The sequence below is a fragment of the Dipodomys spectabilis genome, unplaced genomic scaffold, assembly GCF_019054845.1.
Source record: "Dipodomys spectabilis isolate Male_0828 unplaced genomic scaffold, ASM1905484v1 ptg000119l, whole genome shotgun sequence".
NCBI classification, from domain to species: domain Eukaryota; kingdom Metazoa; phylum Chordata; class Mammalia; order Rodentia; family Heteromyidae; genus Dipodomys; species Dipodomys spectabilis.
In genome coordinates this window covers 818,860-839,719 of record NW_024870796.1, presented here as the reverse complement: position 1 = coordinate 839,719, position 20,860 = coordinate 818,860, and the positions used below count along the sequence as shown (strand labels likewise).

Here is a 20,860-nt window from a genome sequence, read left to right as displayed (position 1 = left end):
AAAAAGGGCTGGAGGTGTATCTCAGAAGTAAGAGTGCCTGCCTTCCAAGCCTTGAGTTCAAACCCCAGTATATAAGAGAAATGTTTTGTATAGTTTTTGTTGTTGTTGGTGGTGGTGGTGTATGTGTGTCCTTGCTGGCATTGAATTTGAAATCCTCCTACCTCAGCTTTCTGAGTTTTGAGATTATAAACATGCACTTCCACACCCCACTGGTCTTTACATATTTAAAGATTTGGGGGGGAGAGGGGAATAGAGAGGGGTAAGTGGGAGATAATGAGGGATGGAGTACCTATGATTAAAAACAAATGTACAGGGCTGGGAAGGTGGCTCAGTGGTAGAGCGCTCGCCTTGCATGCCTGAGGCCCTGGGTTCGATTCCTCAGCACCACATAAGCAAAAAGAAAAAAGCTGGAAGTGGCACTGTGGCTCAAGTGGTAGAGCGCTAGCCTTGAGCTGAGGGACAGTGCCCAGGCCCAGAGTTCAGGCCCAGGACTGGACCAAAAACAAACAAACAAACAAAAAAACAAATGTACTTATTGCCTTACTTATGTAACTGTAAATCCCCTCACCCCACTCACCTATTCAATTAAAAAAAAAAAAACTATAGGGCTGGGAAGGTGGCTCAGTGGTAGAGCGCTTGCCTTGCATGCCTGAGGCCCTGGGTTCGATTCCTCAGCACCACATAAGCAAAAAGAAAAAGCCGGAAGTGGCACTGTGGCTCAAGTGGTAGAGCGCTAGCCTTGAACTGAAGAGCTGAGGGACAGTTCTCAAACCCAGAGTTCAGGCCCCACAGCCGGACCCAAAAAAAAAAAACTATAGGGAAGGGGAAACAAAGGAGAAGGCTACAATGCTTGATAAGAAATGTACTCATTATCTTGCCCATCTAATTGTAACCCCTCTGTACAGTATTTTCACAATTAAAAAAAAAAAAACTATAAATGCTCCCTGGAAAATTACTTCTACTTTTTCCACTCTCAATATTTCCCCCCTTGGGTAATGTCATCAATTATTATTACTTTTTTTTTTTTTTTTTGCCAGTCCTGGGGCTTGAACTCAGGGTCTAGACACTATCCCTGAGCTTCTTTTGCTTAAAGCTAGCACTCTATCACTTGAGCCACAGCACCACTTCTGCCCTTTTCTGTTTATGTGGTACTAATTGAACCCAGGGCTTCATGCATGCTAGGCAAACACTCTACCACTAAGCCACGTTCCCAGCCCCATGTTATTGATTCTTCATGACTTAATCTTTTACCTGTAAGATTTGCCAGATCTTTAGTCCAGTAAGATCCAGACCATTATAGTGGACATTTCTGTTTATATTTTTTACATGTTCAAAATGGGCTTCATTTTTCCAACCAATTTTTTTGTGTGTGTGACAGTCCTGGGTCTTGAACTCAGGGCCTGGGCACTGACACTGAGCCTTTTTGCTCAAGCCTAGCACTCTACCTACCACTTGAGCCACTGCTCCGCTTCTGAGTTTTTGGTAGTTAATTGGGGATAAGAGACTCACTGACTTACCTGCTTGGGCTGGCTTTGAATCTCCTCAGACCTCAGCCTCCTGAATAGCTAGAATTATAGGTGTGAGCTACCCATGCCTGACCTCCAATCAAATCTTATATTTCTTCCGAGTATGTTCCCTAGTCTAGCCATCCAAAGCCGACCCAGAAATTGCCTACTCTTCTTTCATTTTCATATATCAGTTGGTTGTTCATATTTCTTTTTTTTTTTTTTTTTTTGGAGTCCGGTCGTGGGGCCTGAACTCTGGGTCTGAGCGCTGTCCCTCAGCTCTTCAGCTCAAGGCTAGCGCTCTACCGCTTGAGCCACAGCACCACTTCCGGCTTTTTTTTTTTGCTTATGTGGTGCTGAGGAATCGAACCCAGGGCCTCAGGCATGCAAGGCAAGCGCTCTACCACTGAGCCACCTTCCCAGCCCCTGGTTGTTCATATTTCAAGTAGTTAACATTGAATTCCTCTTGAAGCAGTCTGTTAGGGTAGGCATTCATTACACGGCCTAATGGGAAGAGATGGTGAATGAGTCATTGCAAAGCCTATGGGAATATTGGCAAAGGGATGTCTTTTAAGTGAAGTTTGGAAAACTTTAAAGACCTATTGAGATAGTGTTAAGACTTATTCAGCTACTCCTCCAAAAAAAGAAAAGGTACCATAAAACACTAATTTCATTGGCTATTTTAAAAATTCTGTCATGGTGATACACATCTTGAATCCTTTTAAAGGCCAGCTTGGGTAAAATTTAATGAGAATTTATATCAGGAAAACAAGTCTGGTATGGTGGTAGTTCATGCCTGTGGGTCCAGCTACTCAGGAAGTAGAGATAGAAAGATCCTGCATGAGCAAAACATGTATGAGATTCCAGCTGAAAATTAAAAGCAAAAGTGACACAATGCTTTGTCTAGCAAGCTTGAGCTCTTGACTTCAATCCCTAGGGCCAGAAAACAAAAATTCTAAAGTGAAACATTTGGGAGATACTGGACTAAACAAATGTAGATAGTTTTCTTTATTTAGGATATTTCAGTTTTTTAATATGCTGATATGTATAAGAGCATGAGCTCTAGCCGGGCGCCGGTGGCTCACGCCTGTAATCCTAGCTGCTCAGGAGGCTGAGATCTAAGGATCGCGGTTCAAAGCCAGCCAGGGCAGGAAAGTCTGTGAGACTCTTATCTCTAATAAACCACTAGGAAACCAGAAGTGGCGCTGTGACTTAAGCGGTAGAGCACTAGCCTTGAGCTGAAGAGCACAGGGACAGCACCCAGGCCCAGAGTTCAAGCTCCATGACTGACAAAAAAAAGAAAAATATCTAAGACTGCTTCTTTTGAAGAACTGAGCAAAAACATAAGATTATGATAGTGACTAGGTCTTTGAATTTGTCATCTCAAGTGCCCAGAGCTGAAGATAGAACTAGAAAGACCATGAAAAGCCTTTCATGTAATTGATATTAAGTGGACTAAATAACTTTTGTTTTTTGTTTTTTGCCAGTCCTGGGGCTTAAACTCAGGGATTGGGCACTGTGCCTGAGCTTCTTTTGCTCAAGGCTAGCACTCTACCACTTGAGCCACAGTGCCACTTTTGGCTTTTTCTGTTGATTTGGTACTGAGGAATAGAACCCAGGGCTTCATGCATGCTAGGCTACCACTAAGCCACATTCCCAGCCCTGGACTAAATAATTTTAAACACTCTGAACCTCTAAGACTAGGACCCCCCCCCCAAAAAAAAAAAAAATTCTGGGCTGGGAAGGTGTCTCAGTGGTAGAGCGCTTGCCTTGCATGCATGAGGCCCTGGGTTCCATTCCTCAGCACCACATAAGAAAAAAGCCGGAAGTGGCGCTGTGGCTCAACTGGTAGAGCACTAGCCTTGAGCTGAAGAGCTGAGGGACAGCGCTCAGGCCCAGAGTTCAGGCCCATGACCGGACCCAAAAATAAAAATAAATACATAAGTAAGTAAATAAATAAAAATTCTAAGGAAAATTATTAACCTACAATTTTATATTTAGATGAACTATTCAAGAATGAATATTAGTCTTTTTAGATATTAAATGTTTAAAATTTAACTTGCATATCCCTTCTCGAAGAAAACACTTGAAAATGTATTCTATCAATTTGAAAAACGAAATCAAGGATGAGGACACAATGCAGAAGGAATCCCACAGTGGGAAGAAAAAGTAATCCTAACTTGACAGTTCTACTCAAAAGTACGACCCAAGAGGTAGACTGTCATTATCAAGACACCTACTTCCATGGCCTGGGATTGATCCTTTGACCTAAGACCAAGTGGTACCTGCTTTTCTTTTTCTTTCTCTTTTTCTTTTCTTTCTTTCTTTCTTTTTTTTTTTTTTTTGCCCGTTGTGGGACCTGAGCTCTGGGCCTGGGTGCTGTCCCTCAGCTCTTCAGCTCAAGGCTAGTGCTCTACCACTTGAGCCACAGTGCCACTTGCAGCTTTTTCTGCATATGTGGTGCTGAGGAATCGAACCCAGGGCCTCATGCATGCAAGGCAAGCACTCTACCACTGAGCCACCTTCCCAGCCCCTGGCTTTTCTTAACCAAGTGCTGAAGATGGTCTTTTCTGGCTTTCTGAGGACACACAACTTCACATTTCTTTAGCTTTCTTATAGTTAGAGTAGGCCATGGTGATGTAGAAACAGAAGGTACAGAGCAGTGCTCTCTCTCTGACCAGGTTTCGTCTGTATGCTCAGTACTTGGTCCATATCTCAGTCCTGCTAGGTGTCTAGCTTCATGAATTACATTTCTGAAGAAAGACTCTAAAAGACCTTGTGCACGATTTCTCTAGAACAGGCCTTCTAAACTCCAAGAGAGGTGAAAATCAGCCCCAACCTAGAGATAGTCTGCTCACTTCCTCCAAATTCTCCATCCAGCTGGGACAGACTGCCTTCTCCTTCCATGCCTAGTGTGTTCTTATACTCCATGTTCAAAACTAGATACTGTGTAGTTTGGGGATAGATAATGTGAAGGTAGTCTAGCAATAAAGGAAAGCAGTTAGTTAATCCACAGGATACAGTATCTCCAGGAGAAGGTGAAGAAGGGATGCAGGGCTTCTAAGAAGTGCTTCTTTAGACAGCATGCATGTGAGTCACCTGGAGACCTTGTTAAAAATAAAAATGCAGGTTCAAGGCAGGCGCCAGGGGCTCATGCCTGTAATCCTAGCTACTCAGGAGACTGAGATCTGAGGATCTTGGTTCTAAGCCAACTTGGGCAGGAAAATCCTTGAGACTCTTATTTCCAGTAAACTATTCAGAAGAAGCCAGAAGTGGTGCTGTGGCTCAAGTGGTAGAGCACTGGCCTTGAGCAAAAGAAGCTCAGGAGCAGTGGCCAGGCCCCAAGTTCAAGCCCCAGAACTGGCCAAAAAAAAAAAAAAGTTTCCTTATAGCAAACAACAACAATTACTAGAGTCAAGAGAAAACCCACAGACTAGGGGGGGGAGGTTGGGAAGGGATGGGAAGGGGAAACAAAGGAGGAGGCTACAATGCTTGATAAGAAATGTACTCATTATCTTGCCCATCTAATTGTAACCCCTCTGTACAGTATTTTCACAATAAAAAATAAATAAAAATTTTAAAAAATGAGGAAGATAAATAGGGACAGTGATAGAGAGGGTGAGCTTGACAGAGGGTATACTATGCATGGATGAACATAATACAAGACCCCTCCCCCCATTGTACAACTAATAGATGTAATCTTTTTTTTTTTAAGTTTCTGATTTGAGGATTTCTTTTACCCAGCTCTGGTCAGAAGAGCCCTCAGGGTAAGAAGGGTTGCTGAGAAGTTGAATTTAACCATGTGGGTGTCACCAGTGACCTTTGCCAGGGCTGCTACAGAGGATCTGTGAAGTTGAAGTGGGGTCTGGAGCTAATCCATGGCTCTACATCTGCAAAGATGCTGAGGACAGCCACTTTGGAGACTTGTCTCAGTTCACCATTAGTGCACTGATCCATTTATACTTTTCAGCATATTTCACCTCAAGAGATTGACCTTTCTACACTTTTTATTTTTGCAGCACTGAGGTTTTAACTCGGGGCCTTGCACTGGTTAGACAAGTGTGCTGCACTGCTAAGCCATGATTTCTTTTTCTAGTTGTTTTTGAGGTAGGCTCTTCCTTTCTGCCCAGGTACACACCTGGACTATGATCTACCTCTTTTAGGCTTCCCAGTGTAGCTGGGATGACAGGTGTACACCATCATGCCCAGTTGATACCACTGGGATGGAGTCTCTCAGACTTTTCTGCCTCTGGTTTATTTGGAAATGCTGTCCTCCGGATTTTAGCCTCCACTAGCTGGGATGATAGGGGCAGTACCTGAGTTGATATGGAGTCCCTGGACTGACCTCAAACCAAGATGGTTCCATCTCACCCTCCAGTGTAGCTGGAATTACAGTCATGAGCTACTCTAGCTCCTTTCTGTATTTTTGTTTTGAGACGAGGGTCTTGCTATACAGCCCAGGCCAATCTTGAATTCTTCTTTTTGCCAGTCCTGGCAAACTTTCAGCCTGGAAGCTATCCCTGAGCTTTTGGGCTCAAGGCTAGCTCTCTACCACTTAAGTCACAGCTGATTTTCTGGTGGTTAATTGGAGATGAGTGTCTCAATGGACTTTTCTGCTCCGGCTGGCATTGAACCACAATCCTCAGATGTTTGCCTCCTGAGTAGCTACAATTACTGGCATGAGTCACTGGCACCTAGCTCAATCTTGGACTCTTTCTTGTTCCTACTTCAACCTTTTAAGTTCTGGGCTTACTGGCATGCACCACTAGGCCCAGCCTTGTCCTAACTTTTTTATTAGAATAAGTTTAGAATCCATTTTTGGTTTTGTTTGTTTTTGTGCTGGTCCTGGTGCTTGAACACAGGGCCTGGGCGCTGTCCCTGAGCTATTTTGCTCAAGGTTAGTTCTCTACCACTTTGAGCCATAACTCCACTTCTGGTTTCCTGGTAGTTAGTTGAAGATACCCAAGTCTTACAGACTTTCCTGCCTGGTCTACCTTTGAACCACAATCCTCAGATCTCAGCCTCCTGAGTAGCTGGGATTGCAGGCATGAGCCACCAACACCTGGCTTAGAATCCTTTCTCTTTTTTTTTTTTTTTTTTGCCAGTCCTGGGGCTTGAACTCAGGGTCTAGGCACTATCCCTGAGCTTCTTTTGCTTAAGGCTAGCAATGTATCACTTGAGCCACAGCGCACTTCTAGTTTTTTCTGTGTATGTGGTACTGAGGAATCAAATGCAGGGCTTCATGCATGCTAGGTAAGCACTCTACCACTGAGCCACCTTCCTAGCCTAGAATCCATTTTTTAAGTTGGGTTTTTAAGCCCATTCATGAAGCCTTCATGAGTCATTATGTGGCTGGGTGCAGATGGCTTGTGCCTGAGATCTTACCTACTCATAGACAAAGATCAGGATTATCTGTTTGAAGCAAGCCTGAGGCTAAATGCAAGACCCATCTCAAGGATGTAAGACACAATAGCACATGCCTATCATCCAAGTTATTTGGTAAGCATAAATAGGGTCATGGTCCAGGCCAGCCTGGGCATACATGTGAGACCCTATTCAAAAAATAGGGAAGACGAAAGGACTGAGGACGTGGCTTAAGTGGTAGATATACTGCCTAGCAAGTTCAGGTATGAGTTCAAACCACCCCCCCCCAAAAAAAAAAACCACGTGAAAGTAAAAGAGTACTTATTGTGTATATTACCAGTCTTCAGCATCGCACGCAGTGAGCTATCCCCTGGGAGCTTTGAGGCTGCAAGTAAGTGTTGCAGCTCACACCCCTCAAGTGTTCTCTTCTTGTGCCTTCAACAGTTAAGCTGTTATTTCCATGTTCACACCGCACATGCACACAAAGACTACACAGACTTTGACATTGCTTCTGAGCTACAGTTAGCTCTGATTCTCTTCCTCTCAGCTCTTGTTCATTCTATATGCTAGAAGGTAGTTTTTTGTTTTTGTTTTTGTTTTCCTTTTCAGTCATGGGTCTTGAACTCAGGGCTTAGGCTAAAAGGGAGGGTTTTTGTTTGTTTGTTTTTGTTTTTTTGCTGTTGGTGGTGGTCATGGGGTTTGAACTCTGGGCCTGGGCACTGTCACTGAGCTCTTCAGCTCAAGGCGAGCACTCTTACCACTTTGAGCCACAGTGCCATTTCCAGTTTTCTGGTGGCTAATTGGAGATAAGAGTCTCACAGACTTTCCTGCCTGGGCTGGCTTTGAACCGTGATCCTCAGATTTCAGCCTCCTGAGGATTACAGGTGTGAGCCACTGGTGCTTATTAGCACAAGGTAGTTCACCCCCCCCCCACCCCCCACATCGGTCATGGGGCTTGAACTCTGGGCTTGGGCGCTGTCCTTGTGCTCTTCAGCTCAAGGCTAGCCCTCTACTGCTTAAGTCATAGCACCACTTCCGGTTTTTATTGGAGATGAGTCTCACGGACTTTCCTGCCCAGGCTGGCTTTGAATCTCGATCCTCAGATCTCAGCCTCCTGAGTAGCAAGGATTACAGGCATGAGCTACTGGCTCCCAGCTACAAGGTAGTTTTTATTCCTGTAAAATAGTAAGATAAGATTATGCAGGGTTGTCTGGCTTACCACAGAAAGGGTTCTTAATAAGTGGTAATTCTTACTGTCTTAGGAACATGCTTTTAAATGTTTGTCTATTATTTTAATCTTCTAATTACCTCCGTTAATTAGGTGTGAGCTTTTGCCAGAAGACCTGACCAACCAAGAAGTTTTTTCACCTTTGGCTAATTGACTAGTTTCAACCCAAAGTTGGTACTGAACAATGATTTTTTTTCCCCCAGTCCTGGGGCTTGAACTCGGAGCCTAGGCAATATCCCTGAGCTGCTTTTGGTCAAAGCTAGCACTCTACCAACCACTTGAACCACAGCGCTACTTCTGGCTTTTTCTGTGTATGTGGTACTGAGGAATCAAACCCAGGACTTCGTGCATGCTAGGCAAGCACTCTACCACTGAGCCACATTCCCAGCTCTGAATAATTATTATTTAAGTCTAACTTGGGGAGTTGGATAGAGAAGAGAAAGAGGAAGCACCCCTATGTTCAGAGCTAGTGAAGACAGATACAGAGACAGGATATTAATGTGGCACAAAAATCTGTGGACACTAGGGAGAGCCAGTGGCACACTACTGTCATGTTTGGAAACTGAGGATGGCTTCACAATGGAGACTGCATGTTCTCTGCTGTCAAATGCTGTGTGAGGCCCACAAAGCCCATTTGCTCTTGGCAAAACCATTTCTCTACTCAGTTCCATCCTTCACCCCCTCCCCCCCCACACACACACACACCACCTTCTACAATGATACAGATGAGCCTTATCTCTCTGTTGCCATCTGCCAACTCTGCACTGCCAACTCTGTGGTCACAACTAAGATATCCTGAGGCCAATCCCATAGCTTTCCCACCTTCAGACCTCAAACACTCTACCTTCACCACACCGGAAACAGCTGCTACCACCCCAGCCTGAGCCATCATTTCTTTAATCTAGATTGCTGCCTTCTGGTTTATCTCCCTATTAGCCCTACCCCTCCTAATGATTATCTTCCTCTGCGAGGACCCCTGCGCAAGTTTTCCCCTCTCATCATCCAAGGCCCACACAGCCAGGCCCACCTATCCCTACTACCGATTTACCATGTGGGACCATTTCTTCATGCTCCTACTCTTATACTCTGCTCCAAACACACTGGGTCCTTGATGATGGCAGATATCAGAACCTCTCACACACAGGCCTTTGCCAAAGCTGCTTATCTACCTGAGATGATTCGCACATAAACTCCTGCCTGCTCAGGAGTCTTGTGAATCAAGGTTCAAAGCCAGCTTGGGCAGACAAATATGGGAGACATTTCCAATTAACCAGCAAAATACTAGAAATAGAAGCATGCGTCAAATGGTAGAATGTCAACTAAGAGTGAAAAAGCTGAGCAAAAGAGAGAGGCTTCGCGTTTAAGCTCCAGCTCTGTCACCAAAAAAAGGAAGGGGGGGGGAAAAACCCCAAATGCTTGCTAGGCAAACAGTACATCCCCAGTCCTTTTGTTTAGCCTTGTTTTTAAGATCGGACATGGCCTGGGCTGGCCTCAAATCTGAGATCCTCTTGCCTTTGCCTTGTGAGCAACTAAGATTACTGGCATGTGCCACCACACCTGGTTAATTGCTAGAAACTTACAGCTGAATACCTGGCTCACAGTTGTGGCTGTCATTTCTGCTAGCTGGCTATTCAGTAATAAGCAAGTTTGTACAATATTGAGATTTAACATTTTATTAGGTACTTATTGATGTGGCATCTCATCTGTGGAATTCATATCTCCCTGTCACTTTACAGTTACAAGAATGTAAGAGGGCTCATAGATTGTTATGGCAGTTCAATTAAATGAGCTAGGATTCTAGCTCCTACTGGGTGGATGATGGAATAGGGGAGAGAGAACTTGTGAAATAGCAAGACAAGTATTAGTGAAAGTAATTTTGAAAGAAATTCAGTTTGATGACTAGAAACAGGCCATGAAGAGAGAATGATGGCTGAGCGCTGGTGGCTCACGCCTGCAATCCTAGCTACTCAGGAGGCCTAGATCTGAGGATCACGGTTCAAAGCCAGCCCGGGCAAGGAAAGTCTGTGACACTCCTGTTTCCAATAAACCACCAGAAAACCGGAAATGGCGCTGTGGCTCAAGTGGTAGAGCCCTAGCCTTGAGCTGAAGAGCTCAGAGACAGTGCCCAGGCCCAGTTCAAGCCACACAACGGACAAAAGAGAGAGAATGATAGAGAACTCAGGGAGAATTCATTCTTTGAACATTCAATCCTAGGTACTTGTAACTTGTTGAATATTTTTGTTTTGTTTTTTTGTCGGTCCTGGGGCCTGAACTCTGGGCCTGGGAGCTGTCCCTCAGCTCTTCAGCTCAAGGCTAGCGCTCTACCACTTGAGCCACAGCGCCACTTCGGCTTTTCCTGCTTATGTGGTGCTGAGGAATCGCACCCAGGGCTTCATGCATGCAAGGCAAGCACTGTACCACTGAGCCACCTTCCCAGCCCCTAACTTGTTGAATATTATAATTGGTGCTGGGGATTAAAAAGGACAAGGCTCTTGTCCTCTGTAGATGGGAGAGATGCAGAGAAGTCATTGAATATTTACAGTGTGACACAGTCTTGCTGTGAAAGTGAAATGTAAGTATTATGGTCAGAGTATTGTTAGAGCACTGGAGATAGAGAAGAAAGTTGGCCGGTTGGAGAAAAATATGACAAACATGAAATTTAAGCTAAATCCAAACAGATTAGTAGAAGACATGTGGTTTAGGTATATTCTGTCTTAAAAGTTCAATCTAGGTTAGGGCCTCAAGGGAATGTCAGGGGCTTAAATTGAGAATTTCTTCAGGATCAGACCAGTCTTTTCTGTACCCAAAGAATTTGAACTTTAGCTGCAATGATGGGGAAATGAGCTTAAAATGACTCCGATGTGTGTTTTCTAGTAAGCATGCTGATGGCATCATAAAAAGTGAGTTTATATAGAAATATAAATCAACATGAAGTTTTTTCAGTAATTTAGGTAAAAAATATAATGAGGGCTGGGTGCTGTTGGCTCACACCTGTAATCCTAACTAGTCAGGGGGCTGAGATCTGAGGATTATGGTTTCAAGCTAGCAGGGGCAGGAAAGTCTATGAGACTATTTTCTCCATTTACCCCAGAAAACCGGAAATGGATCTGTGGCTCAAAGTGGTAGAACACAAGCCTTGAGCAACAAAAGCCTAGGCCCTCAGTTCAGACTCCATGACCAACCCTCTACATATGTATGTTTATGAATATTTATGTATTTATTTAAATGTATAGAATGAGGAATTGATCCATAATGGAGGTGATATGGAGTTCCTCACTGGAGAGATACTTGGAAGGTAGTATCATCCAAGAGGACAAAGAGAGCAAAGGATGGATTTAGAGGGGGAAGCCAAGAACTCAGTGTGGTGTGTGTATTCTATCTCATGTCCACATGGAGATTTCCAGTTTACAATGGAAATTATAAGTCTAGAGCAGAAGAGAGAGGGCAGAGCACAACAAGGGAGAAATATTCACTCAGTAAAAATACGTGAGTACCCAGGCTAGCGATGAAATTCAGTGGTACAGTGTGTGCTCAGTATGTATAAGGCCCTAGGATGACATAAGTACTGGGGTTCCATCCCAGTGCCACAAAGAAAAGACTTAACTATTTGGATGTCTGCTCTATGCCTGGTTTTCAGGTTGTAGCTGAGACCTTGCATGCATATATATATATATATATATATATATATATTTTTTTTTTTTTTTTTCCCCTAGTCCTGAAGCTTGAACTCAGGGCCTGGCACTGTCCCTGAGCTTCTTTTGCTCAAGGCTAACACTCTACCACTTGAGCCACAATGCCACTTCCAGCTTTTTCTGTTTATGTGGTACTGAGGAATTGAACCCAGGGCTTCAAGCATGCTAGGCAAGCACTCTACCACTAAGCCACATTCCCAGCCCAGACATTGCATAGTGATAGTGTTATCTGGGGAGATGACATGATTGAAAAAGATGAAGATTCTATTTGCATGCATTATCATTCAAAGGGAAGGCTTCAAAATGGGCCTGCACAGAGTAGTCTTTGAGGCAGAACAAGTTCAGAGTGGCTGTATGGGCACAAAGGGAACAAAACATATGGAGGAGAAGGGTGGTCATCAGAGTCTAGAGTCTCTGGGAAGTCAAGGAGATGCAGTTTGAAAAATGTTGTTTATACTAACAGGACTTAAGAAACAAAGAACTCCCACTCATCTGATCGAACCACTACTAAATATCCCCATGCTGCTGATCACATGTATGGTGTATAACATGTGAACGCCGTTATATGTTATAGACTGTGATAGACAATTTGCTCCAGGAAAGTTAGAATGAACTTGTGACTTTAAATGAGCATCATTATTCCACAATACTGTGAAATTCTGGAAATTATGTAATCACTTAATCACATTCAAAAAAAAAAAAAAGAACCTCGGGGAAGGTAGGGAGGGAAGGGATGGTAGGGGGAAAACAATGGGGGGGTAACTGTTCAAGAGGAAGTGTACTCATTACCTCACTCATGTAACTGTAACCCTCTGTATAGTATCTTTACAATAAAAAAAATACAATGAAAAATAAAAAAAATAAGAAAAATGTTGTTTATATTTAAGAATCGGGAGGTTACCTTGATAAATATGACAAAGTAGAAACCCGTCTTTGATGAAGCTCTAAAAGAAGGAAAGAAGAACATTGCTAGGTGTGGAGTTTAGTACATTCAGAGTTGTAGCACAATTGCAGAACATTTTCATCATCTCAGAAAGAAATCCCATGTCCTTTAGCTGTCACCCATCAGCCCTTTCACTTCCCTCCAGACCTAGGCAAACACTAATGTGTTTGTCTTCTTCGTCTCCTGTTTAAACTAAACTTAGGAGAGAATGATCCAGGGGCTGGGAATGTGGCTTAATGGTAGAATGCTTGCCTAGCATGAAGCCCTGGATTCTATGCCTCACTACTTCATAAGAAAAGGCTGGAAGTGGCACTGTGGCTCAAGTGGTAGAGTGCTAACCTTGAGCAAAAAGAAGCTCAGGGGCCGGGCGATGGTGGCTCACGCCTGTAATCCTAGCTACTCAGGAGGCTGAGATCTGAGGATCGAGGTTCAAAGCCAGCCCGGGCAGGAGAGACCGTGAGACTCCTATCTCCAATAAACCACCAGAAAACCGGAAGTGGCGCTGTAGCTCAAGTGGTAGAGCGCTCGCCTTGAGCTGAAGAGCTGAGGGACAGCGCCCAGGCCCAGAGTTCAAGCCCCACGGCCGACCAAAAAAAAAAAAGAAGAAGAAGCTCAGGGGCAGTGCCCAGGCCCTGAGTTCAAGCCCCAAGATTGGCAAAAAAAAAAAAAAAAAGAATGATGCACTCATATTGTCTCTATGGACTCACCTTCCAGGCACTTCTTGAGTCAAGAGAATTTACGCTGAAATGTAACTCTGCTGAGTAACATTGCTTAGGGTAGTGTCATCAGTGATCCTTTAATTGCCAGACCCACGGAAAATGTTCAGTAGTTACTTTTCTGGACCTTTTTGATCCGTTAAGTCACCAGTCTGCCTTGTGCTCTGTTTTTATCATGGGTTCTTCACTTGCCCCCTGGCTGGATTCTACCTTTCTGAGTGATCAGATCTGCTATTCATGGTTCCAGCTCATTCCTTCCTGGTGGTGTCTTTCCACAGAGCTCCGACTCAGGATTACTCACTGCCTTTTAGACATGACTTGGATGTCTCACAGTCATTTCTTCATGGCTGAAGTAGAACTCAGACCCCTACCACCTATAAGAAAACCCTTCCTTTTATTTCCTGTCTTACCCATGCATTCAAACTAGAGAGAATAGCCTTTCTTCATCCCTAAGATAAATGTATCAGCTGAATTTTCTTCTACCAAACTCTAAAACCTCTCTCTTTTGCATTCCCACACTGGGGTCTTCATCTCTCTTAAAAACTGAGGGCTGGGTAGGTGGTAGAGTGCTTCCCTTGCATGCATGAGGGTCCTGGGTTCGATTGCTCAGCACCACATAAGCAGGAAGAGCCAGAAGTGGCACTGTGGCTCAAGTGGTAGAGCGCTAGCCTTGAGCTGAAGAGCTGAGGGACAGCTCAGAGTTCTGGCCCCACGACTGACCAAAAAAAAAAAAAAACTATTTGATCAGTTTTCTATTTTGTCACCCTGCCTATAAACACCCATCCTGAAATCCATTCACCTCACAGTCATTGGGAACTTTGTGAAAAATGTTCAAGTGGTAGAGTGTTTGCTTAGCAAGTGCTAGGCCTTGAGTTGAAACTCCCATACTAGAACACAAACAAAACCCCCCATACCTAGTGTTTGTGTCTGCCTTCAAACCTTAGGGATCAAGCCTTACTACCAGTGTACAAGAAGTGTTTGGGGTTACAAAAAAAAACTGGTAAAGGATATGGAGATGTTAATCAGTTAGCTTGTGAGAGCAAGAAATTCTGCAGGACACATGACTAATCTTAGTCAAATAAGTGGCAAAAGGGGGAAAGGAAAGCATAAGAGAACTGTGCAGAATCTTAAGAATGTGTCAATTAGATATAGTGTATTGAATCCAAATGTGAATAAACTAAGAATGGAGTGTGTGCGTGTGTGTGTGTGTGTGTGTGTGTACGTGTGTGTGTGTGAGAGAGAGAGAGAGAGACGCATGTGCGCTGGGGCTTGAGTTTGAGGCCTGTGTGCCCTCCCTGATCTTTTTTTGTTCAAGGCTAGCACTCTACCATTTGAGCCATAACTCCACTTTCAGCTTTTTGGTGGTTATTTGGAGATAAAAGTCTCATGGACTTTCCTGCCCAGACTGGCTTCAGACTGCAATCTCAGATCTCAGCCTCCTAGTAGTTAAGATTGTAAATAAGCATGAGCCATCAGTGCCTGGCTGTTTTGCCATTTCCATTATGAATGCCTGGAGATTAGGCTCCAAGATTAACTCAACTTTGCTTCCCTTACATGCCCTGCACATACCAGTGACTCCTGTAATGTCCAAGGCTTACAGATCTGCCAGGACTACCACATTCCACCCTCTACACTCCACACTCCCCATCCCGCCTACACCATTCCAGCGAAATTTTGTGAGGAGTTGAGAGTGAGGTCCAGTGTTTCCTTTGGCTAAAAGCAACCGGTATTGCAAAACTGAGTTGTTCCTTTGGAACTCTTTGCAGCTGTTTTCATGTGGCTATTGAAAGAGGGAGTGGTAGGTTTTATAATTGTTAGGGCAAAGAGGGATTCTGTTTCTAATCTGGGACAGCCAGCTGACTCATCAAATGCCTTGACCCCTGAAGTTTCCATCTTCCCCCTTAGGAAAATGGAAAACAGCTCTTGTGTTTACAGACCAGCTCAGACCTGGCTTTGTGGACTAAGGGAAATATTATAGCCCAGTGTGGCAGTTCACATCTGTAACCCTAACACAGGACTAAGATAGGAGGATCAAGAATTTGAGGACAGGGGCTGGGAAGGTGGCTCAGTGGTAGAGCGCTTGCCTTGCATGCCTGAGGCCCTGGGTTCGATTCCTCAGCACCACATAAGCAAAAAGAAAAAAAGCCAGGGGCTGGGAAGGTGGCTCAGTGGTAGAGCGCTTGCCTTGCATGCCTGAGGCCCTGGGTTCGATTCCTCAGCACCACATAAGCAAAAAGAAAAAAGCCGGAAGTGGCGCTGTGGCTCAAGTGGTAGAGCGCTAGCCTTGAGCTGAAGAGCTGAGGGACAGCGCCCAGGCCCAGAGTTCAGGGCCCACGACTGGACCCAAAAAAAAAAGAAAAAAAGCCAGAAGTGGCGCTGTGGCTCAAGTGGTAGAGTGCTAGTCTTGAGCTGAAGAGCTGAGGGACAGCGCCCAGGCCCAGAGTTCAGGCCCCATGACTAGACCCCCAAAAAAAAAAAAAAAAGAATTTGAGGACAGCCGGGGCTACATGTAATGAGATCCTGTGTCAAGGAGAAAGAATTAAGAAATATTAGCAACTTTACCACTAGCGCTCTACCACTTGAGCCACAGCGCCACTTCTGGCTTTTTTCTTTTTGTTTATATGGTGCTGAGGAATTGAACCCAGGGCCTCATGCATGCAAGGCAAGCACTCTACCACTGAGCCATCTTCCCAGCCCCACAACTTATTTTTATTTTCTCTGATCTATTAAATGGGGATGAATTTACATTCTCTAAAAAAAAACGGCATGGGTTTTATGAAAACATGCGTTAGGGCATGATTCCTTCTCTCTCCTGACCCTAGGTGGCAGTAGGGAGCCGAAAAACCTGCTTGACAGCAAAGCAGACATCCTGGTTCTTAAATTGAATGCAAGGACTGTGTTGCTTACCTCTGCCCTACAGTTCCTTTGGTCAGGCATTCCTAAGACTAACTTAGGCACCCATATATGGATTTAAAGAAAGGCTTGGCTGGGATTTTTAGAGCTCTGTACAGTCAGCTTTTATAGTTAAGAAATAAGAAAATGTGCTATGGTTGGCAAAAGTAAAGAGAGTATTACAATTTGGACGAAGATGTCTGCCACGGACCTGGGGCAGGAGAGCACCTGTACTCAGCCTCCAGGGCTACTGTGGGTTATTAAAGCTCTTTTCCCTCTTATGCAGCCAGAGGATACAATGCACAGATTGCCACATGTCACCTCCAACTCCTCTGAAATTTGTTTAGAGATAATAATTAGAATATTTAGAACTTTTTTCCCCCTGTATGCTAATACTAGAGCTTGAACTCAGGGCCTCAAGCTTTTCTTGTTTTTTTCTCCTCAAGGATGACATCCTACCACTTGAGCCATACATGTATTGTCTGCTTTTTGCTGATTAATTGAAAATTAGATTCTTAGTGGACTTTGTTGCTTAAGCTTGCTTCAAACTAATCCTCATATCTCATCCTCCTGAGGATTACCGGAGTAAGCCTCCAGTGCCTAGCTCCTTATTTATTTATTTATTTATTTATTTATTTATTTATTTATTTTGTCGGTTGTGGGGCCTGAACTCTGGGTCTGGGCGCTGTCCCTCAGCTCTTCAGCTCAAGGCTAGTGTTCTACCACTTGAGCCACAGCGCCACTTCCGGCTTTTTCTGCTAATGTGGTATTGAGGAATCGAACCCAGGGCCTCGAGCATGCAAGGCAAGCGCTCTACCACTGAGCCACCTTCCCAGCCCTGGCTGGAACATTTTTAATATCACACCACAGATGTTTAGAGTTGGTGGGAAGGAGAGAGGGTAAAGGAGAATAGAAAACAAAATGTAATAAAAGTAAACGTTAGAAGGGGACTGAGTGGAGGCACCTTCTGTGGACAGTGGTGGAGTCGTATCCTGTCAGCTGGGGAAGTAGTGTATAGATATTACCTTTCTCCTTTCTATCCTACTGTCATTTTCCCTTGTATAATTCCTGCCCTGAGCTCACAGCTTTCTATTACTATACCGCTTGCATAGGGCATTTGCCTTATTATTTTTGGTTTGTCCCAAGCTCTAGGAGACCAGAAGCCAATGAAGAGTCTCTATATTCCCCACAGCCCTTAAAGACTTTTTTGGGAGGAGGAAGGGGGATTGCGGGGCTTGAACTCTGAGCCTGAGCGCTGTCCTTGTCTTCAGCTCAAGGCTAGCTCTCTACCACTTGAGCCACAGCACTACTTCCAGTTTTCTTGTGGCTATTGGAGGTAGGTGTCTCCAGGATGTTCCTGCCAGGCTGGCTTTGAACTACGGTCCTCAGATCTCAGCCTCCTGAGTAGTTAGGAATTACAGGTGTGAGTCACTGGCACTTGGCTGAGATGGTTACAAAGACATATCTGCAAAATTATAGATGTATCCTCTGGTTTTTCTTTAGATCTGTTACTGGGAAGACCCTCAAAACTAAGTGGCCTCGGCAGCATCAAGCTGTATCCTGCGAAAAGAGACGGCTGCAAAAGCTCACCACTGAGCTCTGGGATGTCAAGTTTTTGACTGACCAGGCATAGGCCTGGAGAATCAGTGCCATAAGTGGAAATGAGGTGGTGTGGGGTCCCAGAAGTGAGGGTAGTACACCCACAGGAGAGCATTGCAAGGCGGTAGACCCCTAGTCTAAGTCTTGTTGGGAGCAGAGGAGCCCAAGACATGATCTTGTATAACTAAGTCTGTTTTTTCCATATTTTTCAGCATCTTCATGATACAGTGAAGAGGAATCTTGACAGTGCTGCCTCCCCTCAGAATGGTGATCAACAAAATGGCTATGGAGACCTCTTTCCTGGACATAAGAAGACCCGCAGGGAAGCACCTCTGGGTGTCCCTGTGTCTGCTAATGGACTACCTCCAGCCTCACCCCTTGGTCAGCCTGACAAGCCTTCCGGGGGAGATGTCCTGCAATCCAGTGGGAAGCACTCCCTGGGGCTGGACTCCATCAACAAAAAGTGTCTGGCAGACTCAAGCCTCCATTTGAATGGAGGTAGCAACCCCAGCGAGTCATTTCCTCTGAACCTGAATAAAGAACTAAAGCAAGAACCTGTCGATGACCTGCCATGCATGATTACCGGGGCAGGAGGGTCCATATCGCAGAGCAACCTCATGCCTGACCTGAATCTTAATGAGCAGGAGTGGAAGGAACTCATTGAGGAATTGAACAGGTCAGTGCCTGACGAGGACATGAAGGACCTGTTTACTGAGGACTTCGAGGAGAAGAAGGATCCTGAACCTTCTGGCTCTGCCATACAACCCCCATTGGTCCAGGACATTAATATTAAGACAGAATTCTCTCCAGCAGCTTTTGAGCAAGAACAATTAAGCTCGCCACAAGTAAGGGCCGGGTCTGCAGGACAGACCTTTCTGGCACCTTCATCTGCCCCTGTGAGCACAGACTCTTCCACCATTGGGGGCTCTCAGTCCCTGTTTCACAACTCTGGTCAGCCTGGGGCAGACAGTCCTGGTTCCAACCTGATGCTGGCATCAGCCCAAGCCCAGAATTCACAAAGAGCCCTCCCAAGTGTGGTGTTGCCCAGCCAGGGCCCTGGAGGGGCCTCAGAGCTTTCCTCTGCCCACCAGCTCCAGCAGATTGCTGCCAAGCAGAAGCGTGAACAAATGCTCCAGAACCCACAGCAAGCTGCCCCGGCCCCTGCCCCAGGCCAGATGTCCACATGGCAGCAGGCAGGACCCTCCCACAATCCTTTAGATGTCCCTTATCCCATGGAGAAGTCTTCTAGTCCTCCTGGCTATAAGCAAGACTTCTCCAACTCCAAACTGATCATGATGTCTAGTGTGACCAAGAGTTCCCCTCGGCCTGGAGCCCCCTACCTCCAGCCCAGCCATGTGAACCTACTGAGTCACCAGTCCCCGAACAGCTTGAATCAGAATGCCGTGAATAATCAAGGGTCAGTGCTGGACTACGGCAATACAAAACCCCTTTCTCATTACAAAGCAGACTGTGGGCAAAGTGGCCCAGGGTCTGGCCAGAACAAGCCAGCCTTGATGGCCTATCTTCCCCAGCAGCTGCCTCATCTGAATAACGAGCAGAACCCCTTGTTTCTGATGAAACCAAAGCCAGGAAACATGCCCTTCCGCTCACTGGTTCCACCTGGCCAGGTAAGTGCCTGGCATCTTTGCTATTCTCTGTTGCAGGTACCAATGAGGTAATGTGCTACATTGGGCTCAAGTAAGGAAGAAGCAGCTGCTGCCAGCCTTTGAATTCTATGGGAATAAAAATGCAAAGTACACTAGTTACTGTTTTCAGTACATGAGGGCTGGGAAGTTGATTCAGTGGTAGAATGCTTGCCTCACATGCATGAGGCCCTGGGTTCAATTCCTCAGCACCACATAAGCAGGAAAAAGCCAGAAGTGGTACTGTGGCTCAAGTGGTAGAGCGCTAGCCTTGAGCTGAAGAGCTGAGGGACAGAGTCCAGGCCCAGAGTTCAGGCCCCACGAATGACCAAAAACAAAATAAATAAAATTCTCTAATATAACTTGATTTTTCTTTTCTTTTTCTTTCTTTCTTCTTTTTTCTTTTTCTTTTTTTTTTTGCCAGTGCTGGGCCTTGAACTAAGGGCCTGGGCACTGTCCTTGTGCTTTTGCTCAAGGCTAGCCCTCTACCACTTGAGCCACATTCCCAGCCTTATAACTTGATTTTTAACTACACAAACATTTGCAAAATCATCTCATTTAGTCCAATGCCCCTGTCGTGTCACGTAGTTAAGCTCATTTGTAGTTGTGCTTTGGAGGTAATACACACATTTTAGGTGGTTTTTAGAGGCTTTGGGGGGGGGGGGGGGGAAATCACCTTTCAGATCTGTGTTCAATCTTTGAGCCATGTGGGTAGTATCCACCGAAGTCCAAGCTACTCAGGAGACTAAGGCAGGAGGATTTTAAGGTGGAGACCAACCTGGGGTATATAATAAGATATTGTCTCAAAAAAGAAAAATCCTCCTGGCTCATGCTTGTAATCCAAACTTCTTAAGAGGCTGAGATCTAAGAATCTTGGTTCAAAGCCAGCCCAGGCAGGAAAAGTCCATGAGACCCTTATCTCCAACTAGCCACTAGAAAACCAGAAGTGGAGATGTGGCTCAAAGTGGTAGAGTGCTAGCCTTGAGCAAAAGTGCCCAGGGACAGTGCCCAGGCTCTGAGTTCAAGCCCTAAGACTGACCACCCCCCCCACAAAAAAAAAAAAAAACAGAAACAGGCAAAAAACAAACAAACCAACCCATTAGATACCATTAAGCATGACCTGTAGACCAGAGAGCGGCATGGTGCTAACTTCAGTGGTGTCCTTTGCACTTTACAGAGGCTCCCCCGAGCTCTGCATCTTCCACAGTGGTGGACATTACAATGTTGCAGTTGATCTAAAATTACATACTCAAACAAATAAGAACCACAAAGGAGCTC

General features: G+C 45.0%; 1 protein-coding gene across 1 annotated transcript in view; it reads left to right on the top strand.

Annotated features, from left to right (window-relative positions):
* Positions 1–20,860, top strand: part of Maml1 (mastermind like transcriptional coactivator 1) — a 35,760-nt gene that overhangs the window by 6,996 nt on the left and 7,904 nt on the right. Inside the window, exon 2 of the mRNA XM_042688923.1 lies at positions 18,152–19,567. Coding sequence (XP_042544857.1) covers positions 18,152–19,567 — 1,416 coding nt within the window. The remainder of the gene's footprint in view (positions 1–18,151; positions 19,568–20,860) is intronic.